Here is a 27,316-nt window from a genome sequence, read left to right as displayed (position 1 = left end):
ATAGCATATTAAGTGACAGCAAAATTTAAACACTTCTATTAATGAGATTGGTAAGAAATCTAATAAAACAGACTGCACCAGAACCCAGCTCACTATTCCACTGTCATACTAGATCTTCAATATTGAAGACTAAGACAAGTTAGTAACTAATTAATTAGTTACTTGTTAACTATGTTTGTTGAAAATAGTCTCCATTTACTCAATGACAATTTTTTGACATTTAAAATTAACTCTGTCCGGTGTTTCTTTTTGTCTTTATAAAGACAAAAACAAACAAACAAATCTTACTTGGGGGATACAAGACTTCCCATAATGTACTCAGTGCACTTTATGCAGGGTGCTAATAATAAGGATTGAAAAGCAGTTTCTGATCAGAGAATGCTGAAACTAAACTCATCCCTCATTTAAAAAAAGTCTAAGCTTTAAAGATGTTCATTTCAAGGTGTTAGAGACAAAAAGAAAGGCAATGGTACAATGGACAATGAGTTCTAAGTAAACTTCCTTACAATGTTGCCACCACAACCATCTCAGTGTTACTGAAACAAAGAAAAAAAATCCCACTTTGCATGAAGTGAAATATATTTACACTTTTCAGTAACAGATAAGCACCACATATGGTCAAATAGTTAATATATATTTATTTAAAAATATTGTGCGTCTATGTTTAGAATCTTGGAAGGCAAATACAGTATCAAGAAACTCAGATTTTACAGAAATCAATCCAGCTGCATAATTTCCTTTCACTTTTTCTTTCATCTTATTTCGTTATTTATTTGCAGAATACACTTAACATGCAGGACCACAAAAAAGCAAAACTAGTTTCTTCAATAATTTCCAAACCATCACTTCATAAAAAATACAATTGTTTTTAATGTTTCTTCCTCTATGTTCTCATAAAAAGAACTATGCACTTAAACATAGGAGTTGAAGCTGGAGACAGAGTAATATAAGGTTGTGGAATCTCCTGTATCAGTTAGGTAAAACCCTCAAAGCGGAGCATTTTTAATATTACTCTCACATATAAAATGCTTGCTCTTTTACTACAAAATCCAAATCTGACTTCTCATCTATCCCTTTGGGAAAGCCATCCCTATTAGGGAGAAGCTACTGTTAAGTCTGCTTTAGCTTATTAAAAAATACATTCATGTGTGGTTACACTTGCTCTTTTCTAAATGTCTTTTTAGGTTGGCAGGTTGCGCAGCTTTTGCCTTTATTTATTCCACACCCCCAAAATAAATCCTACAAAAGGGGAAAAAAAAAAAGGTATGAAAACCCAGTTATTCACCTTCTGTTTACTACCATAAATACATGTTAAAGGTATGCTTAAGGAGAGCTAAAATAAAAAAATATGCTGAAAGAAGAAGAGAAAGAATGAGTAAGTCTAAAAATTGTTAAGAAAGAATTATCAGTCAAGATTAATGGTAATCTTACAGGCAAGGTTTTACTCTCCTCATCTTTAAACTGAATTTGTGAAGAGAAAAATACCTACTCGTGTCTGCTTGGCTGCCCACACTGATGTATCTGTCATTTCCAGGAAGTGCTGTTTGATAGTAAGTTGCCTCCTCTTGCTGGGGAACCTTGGCATTCTTTGCAGTGAGGAAAGCCACAGCCAACTCCAAATTACCATTGCTGTCCTTTAAGCATTAACAAAAACAAGAAATAAGAGTCCCCATTTCTTTTTCGCTTTGTTAATAGCAAATGACCAAATTACATGCAACTTATATGATCAACGACACTGTATTTTCATGTGAAATACTGTGAGAAAGTTTCCAAACTTGACCCTCATTCTGCACACTTTACTACTTTTTAACTAAAACAGAGATAAGACATGTTCTAAAAATTTACTTTGTTAGAGCTCCACCTACCATAGAAAAAAATTAAAGGTATCGTAGCACAGGTCAACTCCTCAACTAGCATAATGAACATAATCTCAAAGACTTTGACAGCAGTTAAGTGAACTATTCTGAAAATCTGCCATTTCATTTTTAAGGATAGAGATACCAGCTTTAGAGGAGTCAGGAGCAACAATTATATGTATGACTTAAACTGATCAAATGCTTATTTACTGTTTATCCTTTTTTATTTGCAGATTGTTTTGTGTTGTGAAAGAGCTTATGACAGTTGAAGAAACAGCGATGAAGCAATGCCAAATTAGCAAAGGGTGACAAGTCTGAGAAGAGTTGTTTTACATATTGAACAGGACCCTTCCACGCTAGAAAGCTTAGCTAAATCTTGACAAGGAAATAAACAGTTCAACCCACCAGGAGTCAACCAGTTATATTAGCATCAAAGTACCTCAAGACAATTTAGACAAAGGTTACTTTCAAGATGACCCATACCATTTCTATCTTTTAAACGTCTGAACACCAGACTAACTTTTCTGCCAATATCAGAACAGATTGGGTCTGTTTCGGAAGCGAACAAGCTTTTTCCCCCAAAATGCATCTAAACAGAATTCAAGCTGGGGAGGGAATGGAATGGAAGAGGACCAGGAAAGGGTGGGTCTTATAGCTTTCACAGGCAGTTAATAACAACATGTATACATTTAGCTGCAAGTCAGACATTTACCAGCATGCATCTTACCTTCAGTGCCTGCTGTAGTACCTGGATGTCATTGATACCAGTGATCTCCCTTAGCTGATTCAAAAATGTTTGCTGGTGCTAAAAACAAACACACAGATTATCCAAACAAGATCCAAGTAACAGTAAAACTACTGTTTCTTATGACAGTATGCTTCTCTGCAGATATTAAAAGCATTTCCAAATAATCTTTATGGTGGTACAGCTTTCATTACTCGGCTTTTAGTTTCTGCAACTAGGACACTTAATCATCCTCAATCTTTTTTAAAAGAACACTGTTAAAATTGAGAATTAAGTTAAGCTTACTCAACATGGGTGCAAGTAGTCTATATCAAGCCACAAATAGCCCTCCTAAACAAACCAACTGCATGACTTGGTCTTCAAAGGCGGCAGGGGAAGTACTTTGTTGAACTCGGGTCAAAACCAACTTCTTCAAGTCCCAATTATCCTCAACCCTAGTATTTCCTTAACGTTCACAATTCCCAGCCATTCAAACCTCAAAACTAGAAAGTCATTTTTAACCAAAACTTTTTAAAGTGCATTTTAAAAGAAACACTATAAAAATATCCATGCAGAATCGTTTCTCAAGACTAAAGCAAAACACCAGGAATCAGCAGTAACCACATTTCTAGACCAGTGGATTCCATTCTTGGAACTCAAAGCTAACCAGCTCCCATGGCTAAGTTTTTAAGCAACACTTACTTAGAAAAGAATAAAAGGTTGCGTGAAGCTTAAATACTCAGTACGAATTTTGAGGAACAACCTGTTCCTACCACCTGCTCTCAGCCAACAGATGACTCCCTCCACTCATCCTCGGCTAACATGTTTCTTTTTGCAAAGCGCAAAGTAGGCATTACTTTGTAATAATTCTTGAACTTAACCATTAAAATGATGAAGACACAGACGACTGACCATTGTTTCAAACTAACAAATTCCATTCTTCCTTTGGAAGATGGGAAAAAGATGAAAAACTTGATGGCGTTTATGAGTGTTTCTTTTTCATTGTTTGCCCACCACATCCTGAACTCAAAACAATTACTCCATCTACAAAAGAGATATTATGGAGTACAGGGTTTTGTTTGCTAGACAAAAAAGCATATTTCCTATCAATGACAATTAAACACTCTCACGTTACTCTCCAAATTTAATAAAAAACAAACCACAGTTGTTGTGCGACTAACTTCTAAAATACTTTTACTTAACATGAATTATTTGGAATCGAGTATTCAAATACCCTCACTCTCTCCGAGCACAGCTTTGTACAGAGGAGGAGATTAAGAATTGCCTGAATGCTGAATTCCCCAGTGCAAAATTAACCTAGCAGGCACTGCTTCATGCCCTAGTAAGTAGGAATAGAAGGCCTATAGTCCAGAATGTTTATGAATTACATACACAGTCTTCCCTTCATTTAGGATCCTAAGGGACACTCTTAACAATCCAATTTGCCCCCCCCCCCTTTTTTTTAAACCCTGCTATCAGCACAAGACAAGTGAACCAATAGGGGGAAAAAAACCCTCTCACTCTATCCCTGTTCCCCTTGACCCCTCATTTGTTTACTGTGTGCATTTCATAGCATTGTACAAAGCCAGGAGTTGTTTCCCATCAAGCTGCTTTCCTGCCTGTGGGTCTGGCAACACAGAAAGAGGGAGAAAAAAAAGGGGGAATATTTTGGAAAAGTAATTACAAAAGCATTAAAATTGGCAGGAACAATTCTAGGGCAGTGGAGAGTACCTCAACTGATTTATTTTTGTATTAACTACCAACTCAATGGTTAATAAAATGAGAATAGTTGCAATATAAATTACGCTTTCAAGTTACATCATATTTCTGCATCTTTCACAACATTTAGAACATTTTGGAAAGGCCAAGATGAGCAGGATGACTGGAGAATATTCACACAGACTGGAGGAGGACTGAAGAGAAGTGGTTTACCAACGTATAATCTTAGCAGCTCAAAATATTAGCTGTTACTGTAAGAGCCCAGCTGTGATTTATAAACCTCTACCTGTGCAGTTTATGTCCAGATTTCAGTCCTCAAGGGTAAAGTTGTAGTTCTAAGCCCACTTCCCAAGAAAACATACATTTAGCAGATGAGAAACAGACCCAGGGATACTCCTTCCCCAAGAAATGAGACGATTTAAGTACCTAAATATATTTTTAAGGTCGAGAGTTTAGGCACTCAGCTCCAGGATTTCTGGTCGATAGTTAAGTGAACAACACAGAATCCATAAGGATCCCAGTTACAAATGACAGAAATTAAGAGGAATATGAACAGTTATCTTGAATACCTTAACGGGAGCTAACTGCTTTGGGGCCACAAACACCTCATCTAGACATTTCTGGCTTTTAAAACACAGGAGTCCTCAAAGTGACTTTGCCAGCCAAAGCTGCCATTAATTTTTAATCGAGTCATTTCAAATCACACATACATTTAATAACAATAATACATTTCACCCATGGAAGGAGAAGAAAAGTAAATAAATAATAAATAAAAAAACACGAACCAAGAAGAAACGTACAATTTAAATTGCTTCCAGCTCATCACTGTGTTAAATACCTGCTTACAATCAACACTAACAGGTCTTTGGAAACAATTTTGAAACAGCGCAGGGCAGTTTAAAAACTCCTTAATATTGCATTATGGTGCCTTTCTTTGCAAGGCATTCACCATTCTCCCCTCATCTTCTCAAATGTGACATTAACTGCATTATGTTTACTGAGCACAATCTTTCTTGCAACTGCACACGCAGCTTCACCAATATGCCCCTTTACAGTTCTGCTGTAGATACATTTCCACCCATGGAACGATACTGATACAGGTAATTCTATTTCTTTTCATTAAAAAATGACACTGCAGGTAATTACTATCAGATCCTTTCCACATTCACTAATCGGAGGGTGAGATTAAATTTTCTTTTTGTCTTTCTTTCTTTTCAGCCACACTTAAGAAGTTTAGCACATGCAGTGATACTCACATTCACAGATCTGACATTACTTGATTCTGATATAACTTTAATTTAGTGTATCAATACTAGGCTGCCACAGTCAAAAATTCAGTGAAGCCTATTTGTCTTTGAATTAATCCCTTTAGAACATGCTGCTGTGGTATATAGGATGATAAAAGGAAAGATATTTTATTATTACCCATGACTGAAACTTGGAGATCAATTTCTAGGGGAACTGTTAAACTATTAAGTCTGTCCTGTAACACAACTGTTATTTAAAAAAAATACTTAGGCCAAAGTTCTGCATACAAACTGAGCCATCCTTCTAACTCCTTCTGGTTACACCTACAGTAGAAGCTTTGATCTTCCTGCAGCTTGGGCTAACTTAAGTTGAAATGACTGCAGCACGTATACTCTTCAACATCCATGAACACTAATGTAGATGTTCTAAAAAATGATCTTAATTCACTTGAGGACTTATCAAAAGCTCATGCTACAGTAAAGCAAAACTAGAGAATGAAGAAGAAAATGCATACAGGTATTTACAAGGATCTGAAGCATCTACATTAATATATGTTAATCAAATTGGGTCAGTGAGGGAGATTTAGAATGCACCTCCCAGTTTTAACATAAAGAGCTCTGGCTCTTCCCTGATTACGTATTTTCTCCAATATTGCATTAGTAGACTTTCAAATTCTGGATCATAACTCACTGTATTTTAATTCAATTTAATAGCCAACCTTGACCTTCACATGCAGGTCCAAAACATTGTTACAATGGAACCAGGAGCAACTACCACTGCTAAGAAATGCACTTCAATTCTTTTCAGATCTTATTTATCGATTCCCCTTTATATTTGCCATTTTTTCCTCCAGAATTTCAAATTTACATGCCAGTCTATCCATTCCACAGATGCTGCAGTTTATTTAGTAACAAAGGCTCCATATGTATCCACAGTGTACATGTACTGTGTGGTACATTATACACACATGTATATATGATATGTACACACAAACACCCCTGTGGCTTGAACTGCATTTGAGTCAACTTGAAAAGGGCTCCAAGGCTTGGTCTGTGACACCAGGCTCTGCTGGTGCAAGTGCTGCAGGGTAGCCTGAATCCTTGACCATGGGAAAAAGAGAGGAGACATGGTCTGTTGATGCTATAGTTGCTCTGAGATCCAGCTGCACATACCCCTCAGTCCCATCACATAATACAGCAAGCAGTTCCCCAGTGATTTCATGCACAAGCTATTCCCAGCATACCCCCTTCCTTTGGCTCTCTGAGGTATGTATCTTGAGGCTTTCAGCTCTCAGAAGATATTAACTAACAGGAAATGCTCCTATTTTCCTGGATGGATGCCAAATTTGTATATTAGGAATGCCTGCCTGTATTTCCAGTTGTTTCCTTTTTCAGCCATCCCTCCCTCTCTCTCAGGAAATGCCCAATTAAGATTATCTGGTTTATAACCTCACACAATAGCATATTCAGTAGCTATGCCACCACTAGTAAAGCAGAAAAGGATCTACACCGCCATCTGCTTAGGAAGATACTATGCCCATATTAGTTCCACAACAGTACTGTAAACTCTGAAACTTGATAACTTATCAAGATCAGACGCAAAAGTTAAATTACACCAATGCTTTTTTTTGGATAAGGTAAATCTCACAAATCCACTGATTCAGAATTACAACGTAGATACATTCAGAAAAAACCTGCCACCTTTTGATCGGTCTATTTTCTCAACTCTAACTTCTGAAGAATTAAATACAAGCTTTGCCTTTTTCATGGCAACATCCAAATATCGTATTTGCAACATGAGCACTGTAAGACTTACAAGATAAGACATCCCTCTTCAGTTTCCAAGCATACACCGAAAGTCGCATGTTTAGTGATAAACAGGATGGCCCAAGAGGAAACAAGGCCTATTGCCTCACTACACATTTCATTTGAGGAACAGCACATGATGAAAATGAACCACAGGAATCCCTCCTTTCTCAAGGAATGAATATTCGTACTAGAGACAAAAAAAGACCAAAAAAAGCCAAGGGAGCAAGATCAATGCTGAGAATAGCATCTCAAGACAGTTCCTTCACATAGATCCCACTTGCTTTGCTTTCATATGCAACATCGACTCACAGGAGTTACTTGTTAGAGGAAAACGGGATGGACTTTGCACAAAGTATTTAATATATATTAGAAGAGAGAAAAATTTTAATAGAAACTGACCTTTGGAGGAAGTGTTAATGGTACTCTTCACAGACAAGTAGCTAATAACGTAGTTTCATCATATGATACTTCTGTAATATGAAAAATACTGAGATATCAGAGGAATATAATCCTCTACTCTATAAAAAGTCTTTCAGTTTCTGCTCCAACAAATAAATTAAAAAAAAAAAAAAAGGAAACATAAAGGATGAGCATACCAAAGATCCTCAATTATTACTACGAATGTCATTTTCTGCCGCATTAATTGTATCTCCCGGGAATGGTTAAAAAGCCCAAATACACTGCTGACCATTATGGTTTCCAACAACACAGATATACTATCCATCATGTAAATGAGCTATGGGAAAAGTTCCAGACTGGTAAACAAAAGCTAACTTCTTCCATGAAGATACTGGGTTGAAACACTGGGATAACGTGCAGGCAACCCCAGAAGGCTTTGTTGCATGTCTTCGTCCTTACCATTTTTGTTGGAAAGATTTGTCTGCACTTCTGTGTGTGTGCGTGTATACACACATATATACATACATAGTCTTTTGCCATTGCAAAGACCAAATTTTAAGTCCCTGCATTGGCTTTAAGGTATTCACTCTTACAATACCTTCCTAAAGTATTGCAGAATTAAGTCTCCCAGCCTTGTATCTACTAAATGGCTTTGCTTTTGTCTGGTTTTAAAAGAGAAACCTCATATATGATATTCCATCCTCTAAGAAGTAGGTAAACATGTAATTCGATTTTTATACACACACAAATGTGAAATGCACCTCAGCCTTGGCTTGCAATGATCACCTATGGAGAGAAAAGGACGTGCACAGAGACTGCACACTTTCAATCTGCAATTGCTCTGGTAAGACTGCCAAAAACTGACAGTTACAGCAGCAGCCTGTGTGAAGTGGACATTTATTCACCTGAAATTGCACTGAGATCAAACTTATTGCAAGCACACAAAAGAACGCACTGTATAGCAGTCATTTTCAGCCAGCCACAATCTGGACTGAATACAAGTTTGAAGGGGGAAAAGGCTTGAGCCCTTTACATGCACACATACCATCCTCCCTGAGTGAGGCCCTAAACTCAAATTTCTTATACTGCTCATGGGGCAGAACAGTAATGAAAGGGGGAAGTATCTCCTTGTTATATGGATCCTCCTAGACAAGCATCGGGACGTTAAAGAATTGAAGTAATGATGCAGACAGTGGACAGTATATACCCAGTGGAGCCTCTTCTATAACACGGAGAACATGAGGCAGTTTCTGAAGCAACAAAAACAATTCTGTGACTTACATGAGTGTAGTGGCTTTTGTCTCATTTTCCCCTCAAGCTACAGAGGTACTGAAACTCAGTCCTAGGCTCAGACTCAATTGCTTTTAGTTCCTTCACCTGAATTACAACTAAACATGCTAAATTCATATGATCAAGAGATTCCCCCCTGCCAGGGTGGGGGGAAGCAAAACAGTGGCAGAAGGCAATAGTAGTACTCATCATAAAGACAAAGCAAAAGTAAACACTAGGAAGGGAACAAAGACATTTAAAGTAACTTACAAGAATAAGATAAACAGCGTGATCTGCCACAACAGAAATGTAAACTAGTTCAAAATCTTGTAATTTCCATCCAAGGTTTAGAACCAGTCTTCCTAAATGGGGGGGGGGGGGGGGGGGGGGGGGGAAGAGGAACAAACAACAAAAATCATAATTGAAGTTCCATCTTAAAATTAGTCTATGAACTGATATATAAACATTATTGCTTGAAGGAAGAAGTATGCAAAGAATTGCTTAGTTCCACATTTCTAATTCCTATTGATAGCTATTTCTCAATCAGCTTTGGCAACAGGCTCACTGTCAAGAAAGCATAGCAAGTTTTAATCCGTAATACCACACTCAAAACAAAAGGTGTCAGGAACGTAAAATTTTGGGGCATTTTGAGGTTTTTATGTTTTAAACTACCACCATGATTTCTCACACCCTGCTCTGCACAACAGAGAGACTGTCCCCAAAAAAGTGTCAAGCTAGTTCTTTGCTTCTCACTCTGCTGTTACTGTAATAATGGCAACAATTCTAAAATCATCAATGTAAAACTAATGAGATCTTTGGACTCATTTAATCAGTATAAGTTAAATTTCATGTTGTATCCAATCGAACAGTTATGGGAAAGTTTGCTTTGATTCTTCCATACTCCAGTAAATATGACAATAATTAGCAAAAATCTGTCTCGTTCAATTAAAAGCTGATGCGTTAGAGTGATGGGTTTTTTCCCCATTCCCAGTACAAGCACACATTATCTGTAAACTATGCATAAAATTCAGAAGGATTCCTCTGAGAATCCATTTGTGGACAACTGTGCAATGCCATATCCTGACCGGCTGCTTGAATGTTAGTTAGTATCCCAGCCCCACATCTGTGCATGCAGACTGACAGCAAGAGAACTGACAGCAGCATGCACAACAAGCCATGGGAAACTAAAACCAACTGGGTCAACGAGAGGCCACACTAAACAGACAGAAAGCATAGGGAGACTGAAGGAGGGCAGATTTAAATATTAAGAGCCAACTCTCTTAACACTTTTCTCTCCCCCCCCTCCCCAATTCCAATCACTCCTGGCCACTTTCTAGCATAAAAGGGTTGGTACTCCTCCCCCCCCCCCCCACCCATTCTGTTCATGGACGTTTACCATCACGCCCAAATGATGAACTTTACAGCATCTGCCCATGTAATTATCACTGGGATAAAGCCTTCCTCCACACAGGAAAAACTGTTGCCCAGAATATCGTAATTTTACTACCTCAACTATTACAACCGTCCCCTTCAGTGTCTTTCAAACAGTTAATGAAATCCTGTCTTTCTAAGATCTAGAGCAACACTGTGAAGATCCACATTTTTAACTTTCTGCTTTGAGACTTTTTTTTTTTTTTTTTTTTTGCATCCCAACTACAATTTAACCCATCATGCCAAGCACAAGCTATTTTGGTTCACTTTCAAGTCTCTTCACAGTCTTTTCATTACCTATTTATCATTTGTTTGTTGAGAGGCTAAGACCTACCTCTCAACTCAAGATGGAGATCTGCTAAACCATTCAGGTGTCTGGGTTTTTTAATGTATTTTCTTTTCTTCTTCAAACAACCATCATGATCCCACATCCTGCTCTGCACAACAATGATAAGTTCCCAAAACAAGAGTGTCAGGTGAGTTCTTTATTTCTCTTTGCTGTGCTGTTTATGATGATAACAGCAATGATTCTGGAAATAAATAACCAAACTCACTCTGGAAGCTGCTAGGGTGCTAAGATCGATGAGATCCTGGTCTCTGCAATACTTCAAAATAATAAAGTTGAAAGCAGCTGTTGGACCACAGGCTGTTTCTGAACAGCCAGCTGTACTTCCATGGTTGTAGTGTCCTGCCAACATAAGCCAGCCTACGCTGATATTGCCAGGTCCCATCGTCTTTCACCACTAGACACTCCTCCCTTTGAGCCAATACTGTCACCTGTCTGAACCTAGGGAAAGCCAACCCAGGCTCTCACTAAACCAGCAGAAAGCTCATCTTTATTTTTAATTAATTTCCTGCTGACTTAGTGAGAACCAGAGCTGGCACAAGGGAGGGGACAAGCCCAAGGCTGTGCCCATTTAGGCTGGATTAAATTGGTGCAGAAAAGCAGCCTTATGAAATTGAGTTGTTTCTCTGCCTTTGTTTTAATCTTATCTTTATCAAGTCAGAGAAAGTGACAGGGAAAGAAAGCCTCTTGCAGTCCTTGGCCTACTAAGATGCTGCTTCAGAAATCTTACTCCAACAGAAAAATGTAAAATTAACACAGCAACAGAACACCTGCACTGATACAATGCTCCTGATGCACTAATGGTCAAAAATGTACACCACACTACTTATACACACCAAGACCTATTTCTGCATGTACTGAAATGGCATGCTGTTCTTTATTCCACAGTATTCGCATCCAAAAAGATCACTTTTATTGCAACTGCTAACAACATAAAGATTAAAGACTCCTCTCACCTCAAAACAACTCTGCTGTGTGCCTCAGATAAGCGATACCAGGACGCATTTCACAAACTAAACTTTTCATAGCCAATTCACAATAGTACCGCATGAAAATCCTAAATAAAAACTTAACTGCACTTTCTAAGACAAATATTTATGAGGCAGAGTCTGTGGTGAGTAGTGGGGACACATCTGGGCAAAGTGATTTCACTCAGCTGCCCGATTCACTAGAGGAAAGGGGAAGAAAAACAAACAGAAAGCTTTTCATTAAAGGCTTTTCCATTTAGTCTGATTAAAAGAAATTACTAACCTGATTTCCTACAGGATGCAATGCCAGCGCGGGCATGTACTGGCGCACGCCTGCCCTTCTGTCTCTCTGAAGCAGTAGGTGGAGGAGCCAGAGGCCAACCCCAGATGGCTTGGCCGAGCCTGGCAGGCCCCCAACACGCTCGGCAGCGCCCCTGGGCCGCAGGGGCCAGCCCATCCCACAGCTGGAGGATGGCGCACAGCTGGCCAGCAGCACGCAGCTCCGGCCTGTGCTGCCCACCACCCACTTTACAGGCTGAAATACACGGGGTAAAAAGGCACACGGAGCTGGGGAAGGGGAGCGAAACTGGGAACCTGAGGCACTGCGATAAGGGATCCTGGAGGCGAGCTCACGCTGCAGCCTTAAGTCACTTCCTCCTTCCCCCGCCTCCCTGAAACTTTTTGACTGAATTACATTACAAAGAATCCATCACAAGAAGAAAGTACCATTATTTGCAACATTCAATAGAACGATTTAATAGTTTATATTACCCCCTATTAATCATTTAAGAAGAAAATCCTGTGCAGAGACAGAAACTTTTAACTTGGGGGGGGGGGGGGAGGTAAAAAAAACGAAAAAAGAGAGAAAGAAAAGAAAAAAAAAAGAAACATTCTGCAGTAGAACAAGACTACAGACAACATGAAGTTACCTAAAAACTGGGGCAGTATCTAACAGGCTGCCTGCAAGGCTGTAGTTTTCTGACAACAGTTCCAATTTCTCTAGCAAGAAAGTCTTTCCTAAGTCAAACACCAGGAAGCCACTGGCACGTGTTACGTCCCTGCAGAAAGGCTACTGCAACACTACAGACTACCAGGCTGTGAAGGTCAGTGAGCAGCTTTCATTTTTGCCACGTAATAATCTTATCAGATGCAGACAATTAGAATTAAAACAAACGTTAAACACAATGGAAACACTTTAAAAGATGTGTTGAGATTTCTACTTAGGATCAGCATTTAATTTCACTACTTCACAATTTAAAAAAATAAGTTTAACAGTACTCTTCACAGAGGAAAACTGAAATGCTCTAGGCCATTTTCCTTCAAGGTAGAAGGAAAAATTAAAAAAAGAAAAAATATCATAAGAGTCTTGTTTTTGTTTAATTGAACTTTGAATTATCGTGTATTGAAATATGCAATATGTCAGCTCCCACAGCGAAAGAGCTGAACATGTTATATTCTAGTTTATTAGAATATCGTTTCATGAACCTTATGACAACTTTGGTTTATAACTGCTATTTGTTATAATTTAGCCATGTCAGTCTCTCACGTCTCTGTGGTATCATGGCAGTATCACAAATGGTGACTCACTGCTGTCCTTGATCACCACTCACTTAGCTGAAACTTCATAGGCTGACTTGAGTAAAAGGAGTATGCAAGACCCCTCTGAAGAGATCTCATTTTTGAAAAATAGCTTGAAATGTATAAAACTACAGTGCTGTGTTGCCCTCCTAGCAGCAACATTATGTCAACACACTCCCCACCAAACAACAGAGGTACCATGCTCCAACAGCAAGATTTTCAACCCAATCAGAAAGGTCGCAACACTACTGTGATCAGCATCTTTGCTAGGGACACAGGGCAGCAGCAAAATCCTTCCCCAGTCTGAAGCAATGCAGCAGAGTGGATACATTGCACGCATGCCCGCTATCAGCACTCCTGAGTAACCGGCACAATAACCAGACTTCTTCACATCTTTCTGTGGGGCTGCTTCAAGGTAACACGCCAAGTTAACAAGAGCTGCGACTCATGACAAGCCAGGGGATATGACCATCTTCTGAATCTGCCCATCAGTAACTCCAGAGGTTATCAAGCAGGTCAACAGACTGGTACCCAAAACAGCAGCCCAATCCACTTCAGCCGAGGGCACAACCATGATTCAGCCAGCGCTGTCACATGAGATGCTCCATAGCTTTCAGAATCAAGTCCTGTAAAACATATGCAAGACTGGAGAGAACTGTTAAAACTTGCGTGTAAGATGTTGGTTATTTTTAAATTTCCAAACAGGCAAAGGGATACAGAGACAGAGAGCAAGATTTAATTCTAGCATTCCATTTAAAAAGAAACAGGGGAAAAAAAAAAAGAAGAGTAAGCTATAAACTTAGGTGCCCTAATCAAACAAGCTTGCAGATGACCATCACCAATAAGGACAATGTCATAAGGCAAGAAAAGAAACTGGTAGTGGGAACATCTCTAATCAAAGTCTGCCTGTTTACAAAACCAGAAAGAGCATAGCCTTCAAACAGGTGAGAAATTACAGAAGAGACAAAAGTGGAATTTGCAGAAAAGCAAAACAAACTAGAAAGTAGATTCTATGAAGCAGGAAAAAGCAATTCTCCAGAAGCAGTTCAAAAGCTTTTTTTTTCCTCCCCTAAGACAAAAATTCACAAGTTTACAAGCTTTCCCTCATATATTTTCCCATGGTCCTGTACAGAAAAAAGGAAAAATATGATTTGCAAAATAAAGAACTGCTTTCTCAGTCACAATATAAAATTTCTGGGAAATGATGAACTATACAGCATTCAGTCCTCTAACTAGGCCATTTATACCTACACACTTTTAGAACCCTAAATTTTATTTTAAAAAGTGACATCACAGCACTTTCAAGAGATACAGCTGTGTTCCCAGGAGAAATTTCTTTTTAAAAGCAGCTGACTGTCAGACAAAGAGAGTCAAATCGTGAACATGAAAGGAAAGAAGTCTGTTGTCATTATCTCCTCTTCTTCTGAGGACAATGAAGCATGCCACGTGCCCATGCACACCCATGCTTTTGCTGCTGTTCACCTTCAAGCATTCTCAAAGCATACACCTGAATGTAAATGAATACTACACTCTGCCCCCACATAGCTTTCTTCTTTTTACTGGCTTACCACAGCAAAAAAACACAGCTAAATTCAACTTCTCCAAAATGAACCCATGCAAACAATTTTACTGAAATTCAGAAAGAGCAATTTTTTTTCGTCTCAAGAACAGGAATGGAAATTTTTATCTCCGGTATGTCACTTTTCTTGAAGTTATACAGCTATGAGAAGAACAGCTATCACAGAAACCATGTGCAAAGTCAAGTCTAGCATTTACTATTCACCAAAAGTAATAGCTGGCATTATATACAGCTACACGATTCACAGTCCAAAACTTTCCCATCTCAGATCCTAATGACAAATGAACATTCTGGGTAAATTAGAAGGAGCCCTCTGGATTACAGAGTACAACACATGAGAAACTGCAACACAGCCATTGGTAGGAAAGAGTCACAGAGGTATATGATGCTATTACACACATGTGTTAATTTCCATAAACTGTGCCTATGTTGAGGCAAGATATAAGGGTCAATTAAATGTAAACAGCTATGGATCAGGCCTTTAAAACAGTACTGCCCCTCTGAAAACCTTGCAGTAAACACATTATTCTGCCTAATGTGCTTACTGTAAAGCTAAAAAATATGCTTTCACCTGATGGTTAAAAAAGCCATAGTCAAGCACATTATAAGCGCAATTTGCATTTGCTTAAAACCAAACCTTGATAAATTTGACTGTTGCCAATTTGTTAACAGAAACATTTTGAAAGAAACGTCATGCAGGGTATAATTTTTTCAGCAAGAATATACCAGTTAAAGTAATTTAGAGACCTACTATAAACAATAGCATTACGTCAAAACTGTGCATCTCAGAATAAAAACTACTATTAGAACTTGCCTGCGGATGTTTACGTTACCTTAAAAAATGCTTACATACATAAACTGATATGAAGCGTTGTTTCCAAAAATTAACCTAATTGCACTCCAGCCTTCAAATTATTCCACATTGCAAGTCCTTTGGACTCCATCTCTCTAACATCCTTACTTATGAGAGCTACGTTGAAACTGCATAAATCCAGTGATGCCATCTCTCGCAGCCATGCTGTTTTTGTTAAAGTCCCATCATAGAAAACACCAGAGTTAGAAAAAAAGCCTCATGCTCATGGCTTTCAACATACTTCTGAATTTTAACTATTATGGCAAAGAAAAGCACAAATACATAACTGCTGATACTCCCAAAAGAATACAAACAACAAAAACCTAAAAATAACAAAAAAGCATCTTGTTAAATCTCAAGACTCCAAGTCTAAATGGATTTAAAAAAAAAATCACTACTCATGATTTTTAAATGCTTGCAATTGATGTTACTAAAGCAAGCCCATGATCAAGTAACAAGAACTCAAAATGCCTGTCGTAGACAGCTGTGAAGTTATCACAATGTCTTAGGACATTTTGTACCAACCTGTCCTATCTTAAGATCCAGCTCTTCCTTCATAACACTTGATAGGAATTTTACTATTGTCTTAAAATGTTGCTTAATATCTTGTTCCTATCAAAGTCTAAAACCACAGTTTCTGCATCACATTCACTACTAGATAGTTTAGGATGTTAAAATCACCCCTCTACCAGGAGATACAGCCCCACAGCTATCAGCAGAAGGCAGCAAACACCCCTCAGTCACTCCAGACAAGCACACTGGCCCAGAATATCAAGGCCAGGAGGTGTAACCTGGTGCAGCAGAAATACACATTTACATTCCCTTTATTCAGTTTTAAAAAACAGGGTAGTAACTTGCAGCAGAAAAGTGGCATCGATAGGACTGCTCCAAAAGCAGTTGCATCAAAATTTCCCATTGTTAGTCTGTGGAGTCCCTAGTTAATTCACTGCAAGGTTTTGTCTCCCAAAGAAATCTACTGACAGAGAGGTCTAAAGCCGGCAATACAACGAGAGCATGGAAGTTTCACCGCCGTAAGAGTGCAACGTTTTGGATGGTGATTGTGTCCTGCCATGGCATACATTAAGGCTGCTCTCTGTTCTACCTACAAGGTTTGGCTAAGGACCGTTAGCACAATATAGCATATGACAATGTTTATATTTAGCACAGCATTAATTTAGGGTACCATTACAAAAGCCCGAGATATGCTTTTCAGAATATGAAATAGTATGAAATAGTGCCTTAATATGGTGACAATGCAAGTGTTCACAAATAATATCAGCTGATACCATTTGTCAACCTGATGCAGGAAACAGGAACATGTATTTCCTTTTACTCAGCACAAAGCCTGTGCTTGTCCCATTATCCTGTTCTGCAGCGAGGCTTGCCCCCACTATCCTGTTCAGCAGTAAAGCCATGACATCATCTTAACTTCAGCCTCACAGCTTTATATCACTTTGGCTCCATATTTTCACTTTTTACAAAAAGGCCTACAAAGGTCAAAAAAAAAGTTTGGGAGTCTACCAGAACAGTTTTAGTGTCCCTCTTAGTTTACATACAACCGAACATTGTGATTTATAGTGCTAACTTTTCACTATTAATTATACTTCACCACCTATTAACCAGAGCTTCACATGTATTATAAATCTTCAAATTCCAAATGGTGGAACAAATGACCACCCTATGTATTGCACACTTAGCTCTCTGGCAAAAGGTCCACACAAGTTATAGTAGTTTCACTGACTTTGTTAAGCCAACTTTCACTTCATGCAAGCACTTGATACTTTTGGCAGATACGAACTATTTTTATAGCCCCCAAACTGAAAAAGTATAATTATCAACTAACTGGAAAAAGAGTGAAATCCATCTTGACTCATAAAATCGTTTTGAAACATGTTGTTGCGACAGTGTATTCCAATATTCTGGATTGTTATTTGCATCATGACGCTACCGTACTAACCCTAAGCATGAAGTCAGGAACAGCCCCTGGTGAGAAACTGAATACTCCCAAATTACAGGCATCCAATTGCTGACTAAAGACCGTCACTCTATTAACTTAGTTATTAATCTTCAATGGTGAGGTTTAACAAATCCATTTAAAAACACACACATGTATTTTCTATTTTGATTCAACACCATCTTCACCATCATTTATGTAACCGCACTAGTTAGCACAGGAGAAGTAGAAAGTGAAACTGCTCAGGATACTTTTGTTTCCCAAAAAAGAGAGGTTGCTCTCACACATATTTCTTTCCTACTCAGTCTAGGCAAAACACACATCTCTCAATTCTAAGAGCTCTGTTCTGTAGAGCTTTTAAAGGAATTTTTCCTATGTGAAGATACTGTTCTTAAGCTTTTTGTTTACTTTTTTCTGCTAAGAAATATCAGGAATGTCATGTTTGGCTCTTGGCTTGCGCCAGAGGACTGACTGGGAACTGCAAATCAGTATTCTTCCTATTTACTTTCTTGAGCGAGGATAATAAAGGAATCACAGAAGCATCCACTCCGGGTGCCGCGATAATTCCCCCATCACTGACGCTGCAAACAACAGTTTTAACAGCGGCTTCTGGAGCACATCAGACAAGCCCTGGCATAGGAGAAGCGGGAAAGCTTAGATAGCTCACAGTTCTACAAAGATCTCGGCCTCATCTGAAAACGCAGCCTCTGATTCGGTTAGGACACAGCAACTCAACAACTGCACCAGTCCCCAGAATCCAGGATCTTAACACGAAACTCTGCCCCTCAAGCCAACCACTCAAAAAACTAAAGTTATGATGCTAGAGCCTCACAAACCTTTAACTGAATGAACAGACTGTTGAAACTTAGGCATGTCCTTCAGTCAGAGATAAAAGAAAATATAGCCAAAAACAGAATGCAAATTAAAAAAGAAAAAACTTCCCTTCCTTGCTCATTATCAGAGTAAGAACATAACAAGCAAGCTCATTTCATTGCATCTTTAGTTAAAGAAGTCCAGGAAAACCGAACAGTTTGACAAGGTTAAAGAGATGCTACTTCCTGCCTTAACATACCTTTTCAGATACAAGAGTGCAAGAAAAGCAACTGCTCAATTATCCTCCCACTTACCTTTACAAAGCACTTCTAAAACTGTGGAGTATTTTGCTATTTAGAGATAGAGGTAATTTGCTTTTTGACTTTTTTTTATAGAAGCTGGTATTTTTGTAATCTTTTTTAGCTCTGTTCCTAATAGCTGTAGATACAGGGCTATATCCTAGACATGTTTTTCACAAAGTAGTGAAGATATTTTAAAATAATAATGTTAAAGAAACTTAAGAAAAAAATGTGTCTTACATTGTAATGTTCTGAAGCAGGTATTTTTTCTTTCAAGGTGTGATCCAGAAGATATTTAAAGACATTACTTGAGACAGATGCTAATGATTGTACTACAGTGGTAAACTCCTACTATGACAATCCAAGTTATCGCTAGATTTTTGTGAAAGGTTTTCTAGAACGCAACAGGTTTTAAACTGCTATTAATGGTTTCAGAAAGGTGCATGTTCATAGCGTGTTATGCTAATTAAATTTTTGAAAATTCCTTATTTCATAAGGATTGAAGAACAAAATAACCCTCCCCTCCCACCAAATGCCATCAGAACAGTCACAAAAAAATCAGAAGGTATTCAACATGCTAGTCTGACAAGAAATTTCAAAATTACCTTCTACCATCGGTCTTTGTCCCTTGTTCTACCTTTCAAAACATATAAAGAGGAGCCTATGTAGAGGGTGTAACTATTTATAATACAAACTTTTTTTTTTTTTAAATACACTAGAAAATACAAGAGTAGAATACATAACGAGATATCTCAAGAGTGGCTCAGCAGCACGCCAAACAACCCTTGCAAATTACTTAGTGGTTTGTTTGCTTTTGGTAAATCAGTCTGGCTCTTCTTGCTTTTCTGGCCAGAAGAGGTCATAAAACTTTCTTTACTAGCCGCAGCACGTAGAGCTCCCCAAATTCAAGCCCATCGTGTGACCAGCACGCCTGTCACACGGTCCAAATGCAGGCATCCCATTTGTGTGAGGAGACACGCAACCCACCTGCACTGCACCATTCTGCGTGCGTTTAATCAGCTACAGGAGGACACCTGCTTCCCAGTCACGTGAAGGAACAGTTCTCACTGCACCATGACAGCAGGAGCCTGGGACCTCCTGGGATTTCAGCGCATACCAAATCCTAAGGAGATATGCTCCAAGATCACCTCCAGTCATTGAGACTTGAATAAACACCACTATTTCAATTGCCAGAGACATATGGATGCATCACTTTTCCACATTAACAATGACTGTAATACTAAGAAGCTAGTGACTACTGCTTTCAGGAAAGAGCAGCAGCCAATACCATACTACTAACTAAATGTCTCAAATACACGAGATGAGCAAAGAAGAAATACACACAATAACTAACAGAGCTTTCTCTTTAGCACCTCTAACAAGGGCAAAAGGGAAGAAGTTAAATTGTGTTAGACCCTGGTTAATGCCATGCACTATTTCAAGTGGTGAATACCCTTAACCAAAGGCTTGTGCTTCTTTATAACAGAGCTGAGCTTGCCACACCTAACTTTATTCTACTATTCCTGTGACTGCACGGCTAACATACTGCTGAATCACAGGTCTGAAATAACAGTGGGTGCGGAAGACCAAAGGACTGATAAAACAGACTTTAAACCCATGTATCGACCAACATCCAGTCTTTCTCCAAACGCAAAAGCACTTGATAATACACGTTGTTCAGAGGCTAGCATAGCAGCACCCTTCAAAATCTGGTTTCTTGAATCTGTAGTTCCAAGACCATCACCACAATCAGCAATAGCTACATGAGTTGGAAGCAATATGCTGCGGAAACACATATGACCTCTTTACATCCTCTTTTTCCTTCCGTTGCTGTACCCATGGTCTAAGGCATATTGACCTAGAGAAGAGTGCAAGGCTTCCACAGTAAGAGTGACAGTCTTCAACTGTGTTCCCCTGACAGGAAAATTTACAGACACATTCAGCAACTTTAACGGACCCACGGCAGCAATTCAGGACTGCGTGGAATAGAGGGAATCAAGCAACACCAATTCTTTGGCTTTCAACAACAGGAAGCCTCACAAAAACACTCTAGTAGACAGAAATATAGACAGAAGAAAATCCGGTGAAACCAGAAGTTACCTATAAAAATTGCAGGCCAATTCACCTCTATTCAAATACTTTAGTCTTAATATGAAGATTACAGATAACCCACAAACACCTAACAGTGTTACAGAATCACAAAAAAAAGCATTGAAAAGGAAAAGATTAACATGATTAGTTATTTGCTTCAGGAGATAAATTACAAGTTTTAACTTGGAGTCAAAACGACCAGTAACTTGAAAGAAAGGCTGACTTTTGAACTGATCCAGATTCTTTAACTATGCAATAAACTAAAGGTAGCTTCAGTGGGAAACGGGCTGTTTACAGTCAGAGCATTTAATAATAAAAAACTGCATCTCTAAGTACTGTTGAAACTTGACACATACTTCCTGTATGACAGTAAGAAAACATCTGATGAACAATGCTGGGAATCACAGTTGTGAATAAGGTAAGTTGATGTCTCAGACATCTCTTGTAAATCCAATATATTTCTGTTTGCATGCGGTTTCTTCACACTAACACAAAACAATCATGACAAACTTTGAGGTCTCCAGAACAAACTCCCCTTATTTACAGAGTATGGGACTCTCTCCTTTTGAGGGAAGAAAGAGAGGTAGTGGTATGGTAATCTTTCAGCCGAGCATTAGCCCAAAGTAATTTCATAATTTTTCTTCCTAAATGAAAATAAGCTAAATACGGTGTTAGAAGTTTGTCATCCAATTAGCTATTCATTACTATCACTGTGAGCAATGAGAGACTCACTCTGCAGTCAAATAATTTTTCAAAAACATTCTCAAGATTGTTCCCCCCCAGCACGTATGTAAGTAGAAAGTAGATTACAATGAGTTTCAGATAATGCAATAATCAGATGATTCAACAGAAATAAGAAAAATCTCTGCCGTGAAAAGAGCTTGTTATTTTACGTAGTTTCTGCAGATATTCAGACAACTAATCATCATCCAGGGAGAGATTTCACTTTAAATTCTTGCTAATTTAAACTCCCTATTCCAGTATGGATTACCAGCTGACGTACAAGAATCAATCCTAACCACCCTTCAAGCTTGTTCTTGACTTGAAATTAAAGTAATTCTGAACCACTGAGCTGCTACCAGTAGTTTTACTGAAAACCGTAACCTTCCTTTTCCAGCATTACTGTCAGAGCTGTTTGTTTGCATTTTCTGTCAAGTGTTTATTGGGTATTATGTAACAGAATATCCGCTACGGTAATTAAGGAATATTTAAGTAAGCCAACAGTCAACAGAAGGTTTTGTAAAAGAACTTACTACTCAGGAAAGACGCCAGCTATACACCAGCAGCAAGTGAAGCTCGTAAACACAGCTTAAGGCTGAAGCGGGCAGCAAAAGGCAGCTACGCTAGTCTGTTAGCACACCTCAGGATAAATCAGTATTGACTGAAGAACGAAGAGACAAGTTTAGCCCATTCAGCCTTTACCTTCCCACTGAAGCTACCGAAATACGCGCTAGCAGCGAAATACGCTGCTAACCATGGCAGCAGTCTTGGGAGACACACGCCTCTCCCTCCACAAGGGCTTCCTCAGTGTTAACTTGTACCACTTCAACCAACTATACTTTAATCCCCACACTGCCACTGTTCACTTTTACGATCGGAGCCATCAGACTTCCACAGTGGCTATACCAAAGTAAATAAACCTTTAGCCTCTTACAAAAGCCTCACGTGTCATACAAAAAATCGTGGAAGGAGGCAGTCACACCTCCCATGAGCACGCTTGCATTACGAGCAACAGTTACCTCGAAAATAACAGTCATAAAAAACTGCCATGTGATTTTAGGCTTCTTTTTCTCCTATCAATCCACTTCAACCTAAAAACAGCTACAGAAGGCATCCATTTTTGACAAAGAGATATTTTCCAGCAATTCCTGGTCCACGCTAAGAGATTCCTAAATGACACTGTTTGCTTAACCCCGTTTCATAATGCACATTAAGATGAGTCCCTAAACACAAATCCCCACCTTGTGGGGTTTTTTTTCTTTTTTTTTTTTTTTTTAACTTCAGCAAGACAGCGTCACGGGCCGCTGTGTGTCATACGCCCAAAATAGCTTTCACCTTTAGCACCGGCTGGTATCAGCACAGCATTTGCATGCCCAACGCATGCAGCATCTCTCACCCCATGCCCGGCTGCACGCGGGGCTCGGCTGCGAGCCGCCGGCGCCCACTGGCGTAGTAATTTTTATTTATTTATTTATTTAGGGGGCTTGGGGGGGGGGGCGCTGCTTGGGCGCGGGGCCCCCGAGCCGCCGCGGCCACCCGTGGCCCGGCCCACGCCGCGCAGCCCCGCGGGGGCTCTCGCAGCCGGGCGAGTCCCCGCGGCCCCGCAAGCGCGGCCCGAAGTTACGACGGCGGCGGCAGCAGCAGTCCGCCGCGTCCCGCCCGGCGCCGCCGGGACCGCGGCAAGGGCAGAGGAGGCCGCGGCACGGCCGGGCGCGCCCCCGCCGCGGGCACGGCGACGGGGAATCGCGGCCGCGCAGCACAGCGCGGGCCGCCCGGCGCGGAGCCGCCCCCGCGGTAAGGTCAGCGCGGCCGGCGCGAGGGCCCCGGCGCAGGCGGGCGGCGCGGCGGGCCGGGCCCGGCTCTCACCTTGGCGGCGCCGCCGGGCTGCAGCACGTTCTGCTCCACCGTCATGGCCCCGCGCGGCTCCCGGCGGCCCGGGCTGGGCGGACGGCGGCGGCGCCGAGTGGCAGCGGCTGGGCCGGGCCCGGGCTGGGCGAGCGGAGCGGGAGGCGGAGGAGGGGCGGGGGAGCGCGAGTCACCGCCAGGCGGGCGGGCCGCCGAGGCAGGCGGCCGCCATGGGGCAGCGCCGATCCGCTCAGGCCCCGCTGTCACTCCCAGCGCCGCCGCCCAGCGTGCCCGCAGCGCCGCCCGCCCCGCCCCTGGCCCGCCGCTGCCGGGCCCTCCCGGCGCCGCCCCGCGCACCTACCCCCGCCGCTTCCGACCTAACCGGCTGGCGGAGGTAGCAGCCGCCCGCCTGCCGCCGGGCGGGGCGTCGCAGCCCGACCGCCCCCCGCCTTTCCTTCTGCAGCCTCGTTCGCATCTGCCGCCTCCATCTTGGCGGTGGCCCGCGAGGAGCCTGGCGCCACGCCGCTAACGGGAACCGGGGGTTGAAAGGCCTCTTCTGGGGGAGGGGCGTTTGGGTGCTTCGGTGCCCGCCGGGGAAGGGGCTACGCTGGCTGCGTGCTGGGTCTGCGTGTTCGGTCTCACGGGGACGGCCTGAACGCGTGCTGTGCTTCATGAGAAAGCCAAGTTTTGCAGAGGTTGGGGGAAGTGAGAGCTCCCTGGTGCTCAGCCAGCCCTCGGGGGGATCTCCCTTGGTGTCACAGCATGGTGACACCGGGGATAACTCACTTCCGCAGAGAAGGTGGGCCCCGGGGCGGCCCTCGCTCCCTGCTTGCTGACCTCTGCCTGGGAGCCAAGGGGCATCCAAGGCCTGGGGCGTCCTGGCAGGCCAGCCCGGGTTTCAAAGCCCTCTGTGTATTTCTCCTTCAAGAAGCAGGCACTTTCCAGGGAGGCTGTGTTTTACCAGAAATTTCTGACTAGTTCCAGCACTAGTTGCTTGTATCCACAACAAACCTGAAACAGTACTCAAAGCTGCATTATCTTCCCCTTTCCCTCCCCACTTAACATTTAGCTCAGAGAGCTGTGAGTGATCATACTCAGCATGCAGGGTAAATGCGAATGTTATTAACTGTTTCACTGCTAGTGAATCATGTATAGGGAGGATTTCAGATCTCAGCAATCCACAGTGAACTCTGGTGCTGCAAATAAGTGGTATTTGGAAAGCGACTATCATGTTTTTTATTCCAGTCTGTGGAGTCAAGAAAAGGGAAGGAAAGACAGAACTGTGAGGATCAGGGGAATCGGGGGAAGTCTGTCGCAGGCAGTCCAGAGGGTGTTCAGCGCTGCGGGAAGCCAAGCTGCCTTCCTCATGTTGCAGGCCACCAGGACAGGGTGTTTCTGCTAGCTGATGGGGTTGGCTCTAATTGCAGCTGCTCCGTCCACTGCCAGAGTCTGCCTGCACATGCGGTGGGTGCTCCTGCTGCTGCTGTGCTCGGCTCAGGCTTTCAGTTCTTCACAGTCATGAGGTAGGGTAGGAAAAAACAACAACTACCAGCCCCCTCCAAAAAAAAGGTTTCACTAATTTCTGCAGCACATGATTATGTTGGTTATTGTGTGTCCAAGACACATTTAAATGGAACCAGGCACAAGGATAACAGAAGAACTCATCTCACATTTTGAATACCCGTGCTATCTATGGTGGCTGTGTCCCAGTTTGGTTTCTTAAATTCGTGAAGCTTGTAGGAATTTGTAGGAAAAGTAGGAAAAGCTGAGGAGAGCAGCACAGTACTGATAACCTTAAGTACCTAAAAATCTTGAGTTGGGAGCCTGTCTCAACAAAATGAATTGTGGCTACTACTCATTTGTCACACAGAGCCTGAGCCTTTAAGATTCACTAATTCATTTTTTTCCCCCTCAAGATAGAGTGCTAATCTTTTTAAAGCTAAGATTATCAGGTAATAACATCACTGCAAGATCTTGGACTTTAAGAAAAATACCAGATGTTGCACAGCTCCTGACAACCTGCAAACACTGCCTTATTTCACAATAGCTTCTGTGCAGCAGATGTGGCATTTTGATCAATATTTGCTCTTCTAAGATGTGTAGCTCATAGATTGTATCCGTTTTAATGTTTTTGCCTTTTATACAGCAAGTGGACTAAGCAATTTTTAAAATTAATGTTCCCAAAGAATTTATTGTGTAAAAGACAAGACACTATGCAAATAATAATAATAATCTAATGAGATCTGAAGTGGCTTGCAAATTACTTTTCTGAGTGCAAATTTTATCTGCACTCAGACTGGTAGCTATATGTGAGATTGATAACAGTAGTAGTTTGTTTCTTTAAGACAAGTTTTCTGCCCCAAGTGCTGTAGCAGCTTCTCTGTCCTCCACTTTCAATATATAGTCTTGCATCAGTCCATGACCTTAACTATATTGGCATGTAACCTGCATTAATTTTTCTGGTACAATTTTAACAGCTTCTTCTACACTGTGTATTTTTGATTCATGTTCAGATAGGAACATGAAAATACTTGAATACTTTGAAAATACTTGTTTCAATGTAGCATTTTTTCAACAATTTATGGTTATGTCTTGTAATCATGTGTTCAAGTCTTGTCCCTGTTTCATTTAACTTAATGGAAAAATTTCAGAATGGGTCCAAAAAGAATGTGCTGAAAATAAATTTTACTTTTTTGCCCAATTTTAGCTCAAATCAGGATGGGATGACAAAATATCATGTTCCACTAAATTTCTTTTCTTCCCTCTCCCCTACTTCCCTTTTTTTTTTCTTTTTGAACAGCTTGAGCAATCCACTCCTGAGGCATGCATTTATCACTGAAATACTGACACAGTCTGAAACATGGCGATGCAAATTATGATTCTGTAGTGCATATGGTATTGCTGAAAAACAGACGGAATTGAGTTTCGTGTTCCATTTGCAACACAAGTTCCATATTAAGTACATTTAGTACAAGACTGGAATTCATACTTCATCAGAAAACAATAAGGATTTTGTCAGGGCCACAGTTTTGAAAGAGCTCTTGACTTGACGATGTTAGTATTCCTTAGTGTCTACAATGTAATAAAGAATTACCATTACAGAAAAAATGAAAAAGAATATTGCTTGGTTTCTAGGGATCCAATCCGCTGTTCCTTTTCTATCCATCAGCTCCCATTGACTGGAACCCAGATCACTTTTGTTTGGGCCTAGCAGAGAATTAAGCATGGTAGATCAAGATGCAAAAGCTGTCCTACCTGCAGTGTTATAGCACAAAAGGGACCATATAGGATTTTCTCTTTCTTGGTTAGTTATGTAATTTCTTCTAAACTCCTACAGAACAGTGGGTACTGTACTTTTAAGTATTGGTTCTGTATTGGCCACCTTAACAAACAGAGTCCACAGTCTTCAATATCTGAACTCCTATTGCTAGTCTGCAGTGATTATTTAGCTGTCATGCTTCCACAGCTGCAAGCATTTTCTTGCTAGTCTTATTGATGATACTAGTACACAAAAAGAGAAGTGATCATAAATGGATGTTTTTCGTTCACAGAAAAATGAATGCTGTGTGATCACATTTGCTTATGAGTCTCAAGAGCTGAAATAATATTTATCTTACTTTTTGGTTCCTGCTGCTTATATTGTTCCTTACAAGATAGGAAACACACCTTAAGTCAATGTCTTAAATAGTATATGCCATAGCTGTATATATTTCCCTGGAAATTCATCCTACTTCCACTTAGAGGCATCTCATTTTTTAACCATGTCACAGGGTTTCATGGTTAAACATTTGGCAGCAGTGTCACTTAATTTCTCTA

The 27,316-nt window shown here is 40.7% G+C and overlaps 1 protein-coding gene across 6 annotated transcripts in view; it reads right to left on the bottom strand.

Annotated features, from left to right (window-relative positions):
• Positions 1 to 23,801, bottom strand: part of USP25 (ubiquitin specific peptidase 25) — a 97,107-nt gene extending 73,306 nt beyond the window's left edge. For 3 of the 6 annotated variants that reach the window (XM_064523490.1, XM_064523499.1, XM_064523493.1), the window contains exons 1-3: positions 23,522 to 23,800; positions 2,584 to 2,661; positions 1,490 to 1,634 (exon numbers count right to left, since the gene is read on the bottom strand). In XM_064523490.1, the coding sequence (XP_064379560.1) occupies positions 1,490 to 1,634; positions 2,584 to 2,661; positions 23,522 to 23,566 (268 nt within the window). In that variant the 5' untranslated portion in view covers positions 23,567 to 23,800. Of the gene's footprint in view, positions 1 to 1,489; positions 1,635 to 2,583; positions 2,662 to 23,521 lie in introns of those variants that run through there. The other 3 variants (XM_064523509.1, XM_064523503.1, XM_064523517.1) reach the window with 3 other exon arrangements.
• Positions 23,802 to 27,316: the final 3,515 nt, after the last annotated feature.

Source organism: Dromaius novaehollandiae, chromosome 1 (assembly GCF_036370855.1).
Source record: "Dromaius novaehollandiae isolate bDroNov1 chromosome 1, bDroNov1.hap1, whole genome shotgun sequence".
Lineage (NCBI taxonomy): Eukaryota > Metazoa > Chordata > Aves > Casuariiformes > Dromaiidae > Dromaius > Dromaius novaehollandiae.
This window is presented reverse-complemented; position numbering and strand designations above follow the sequence as displayed.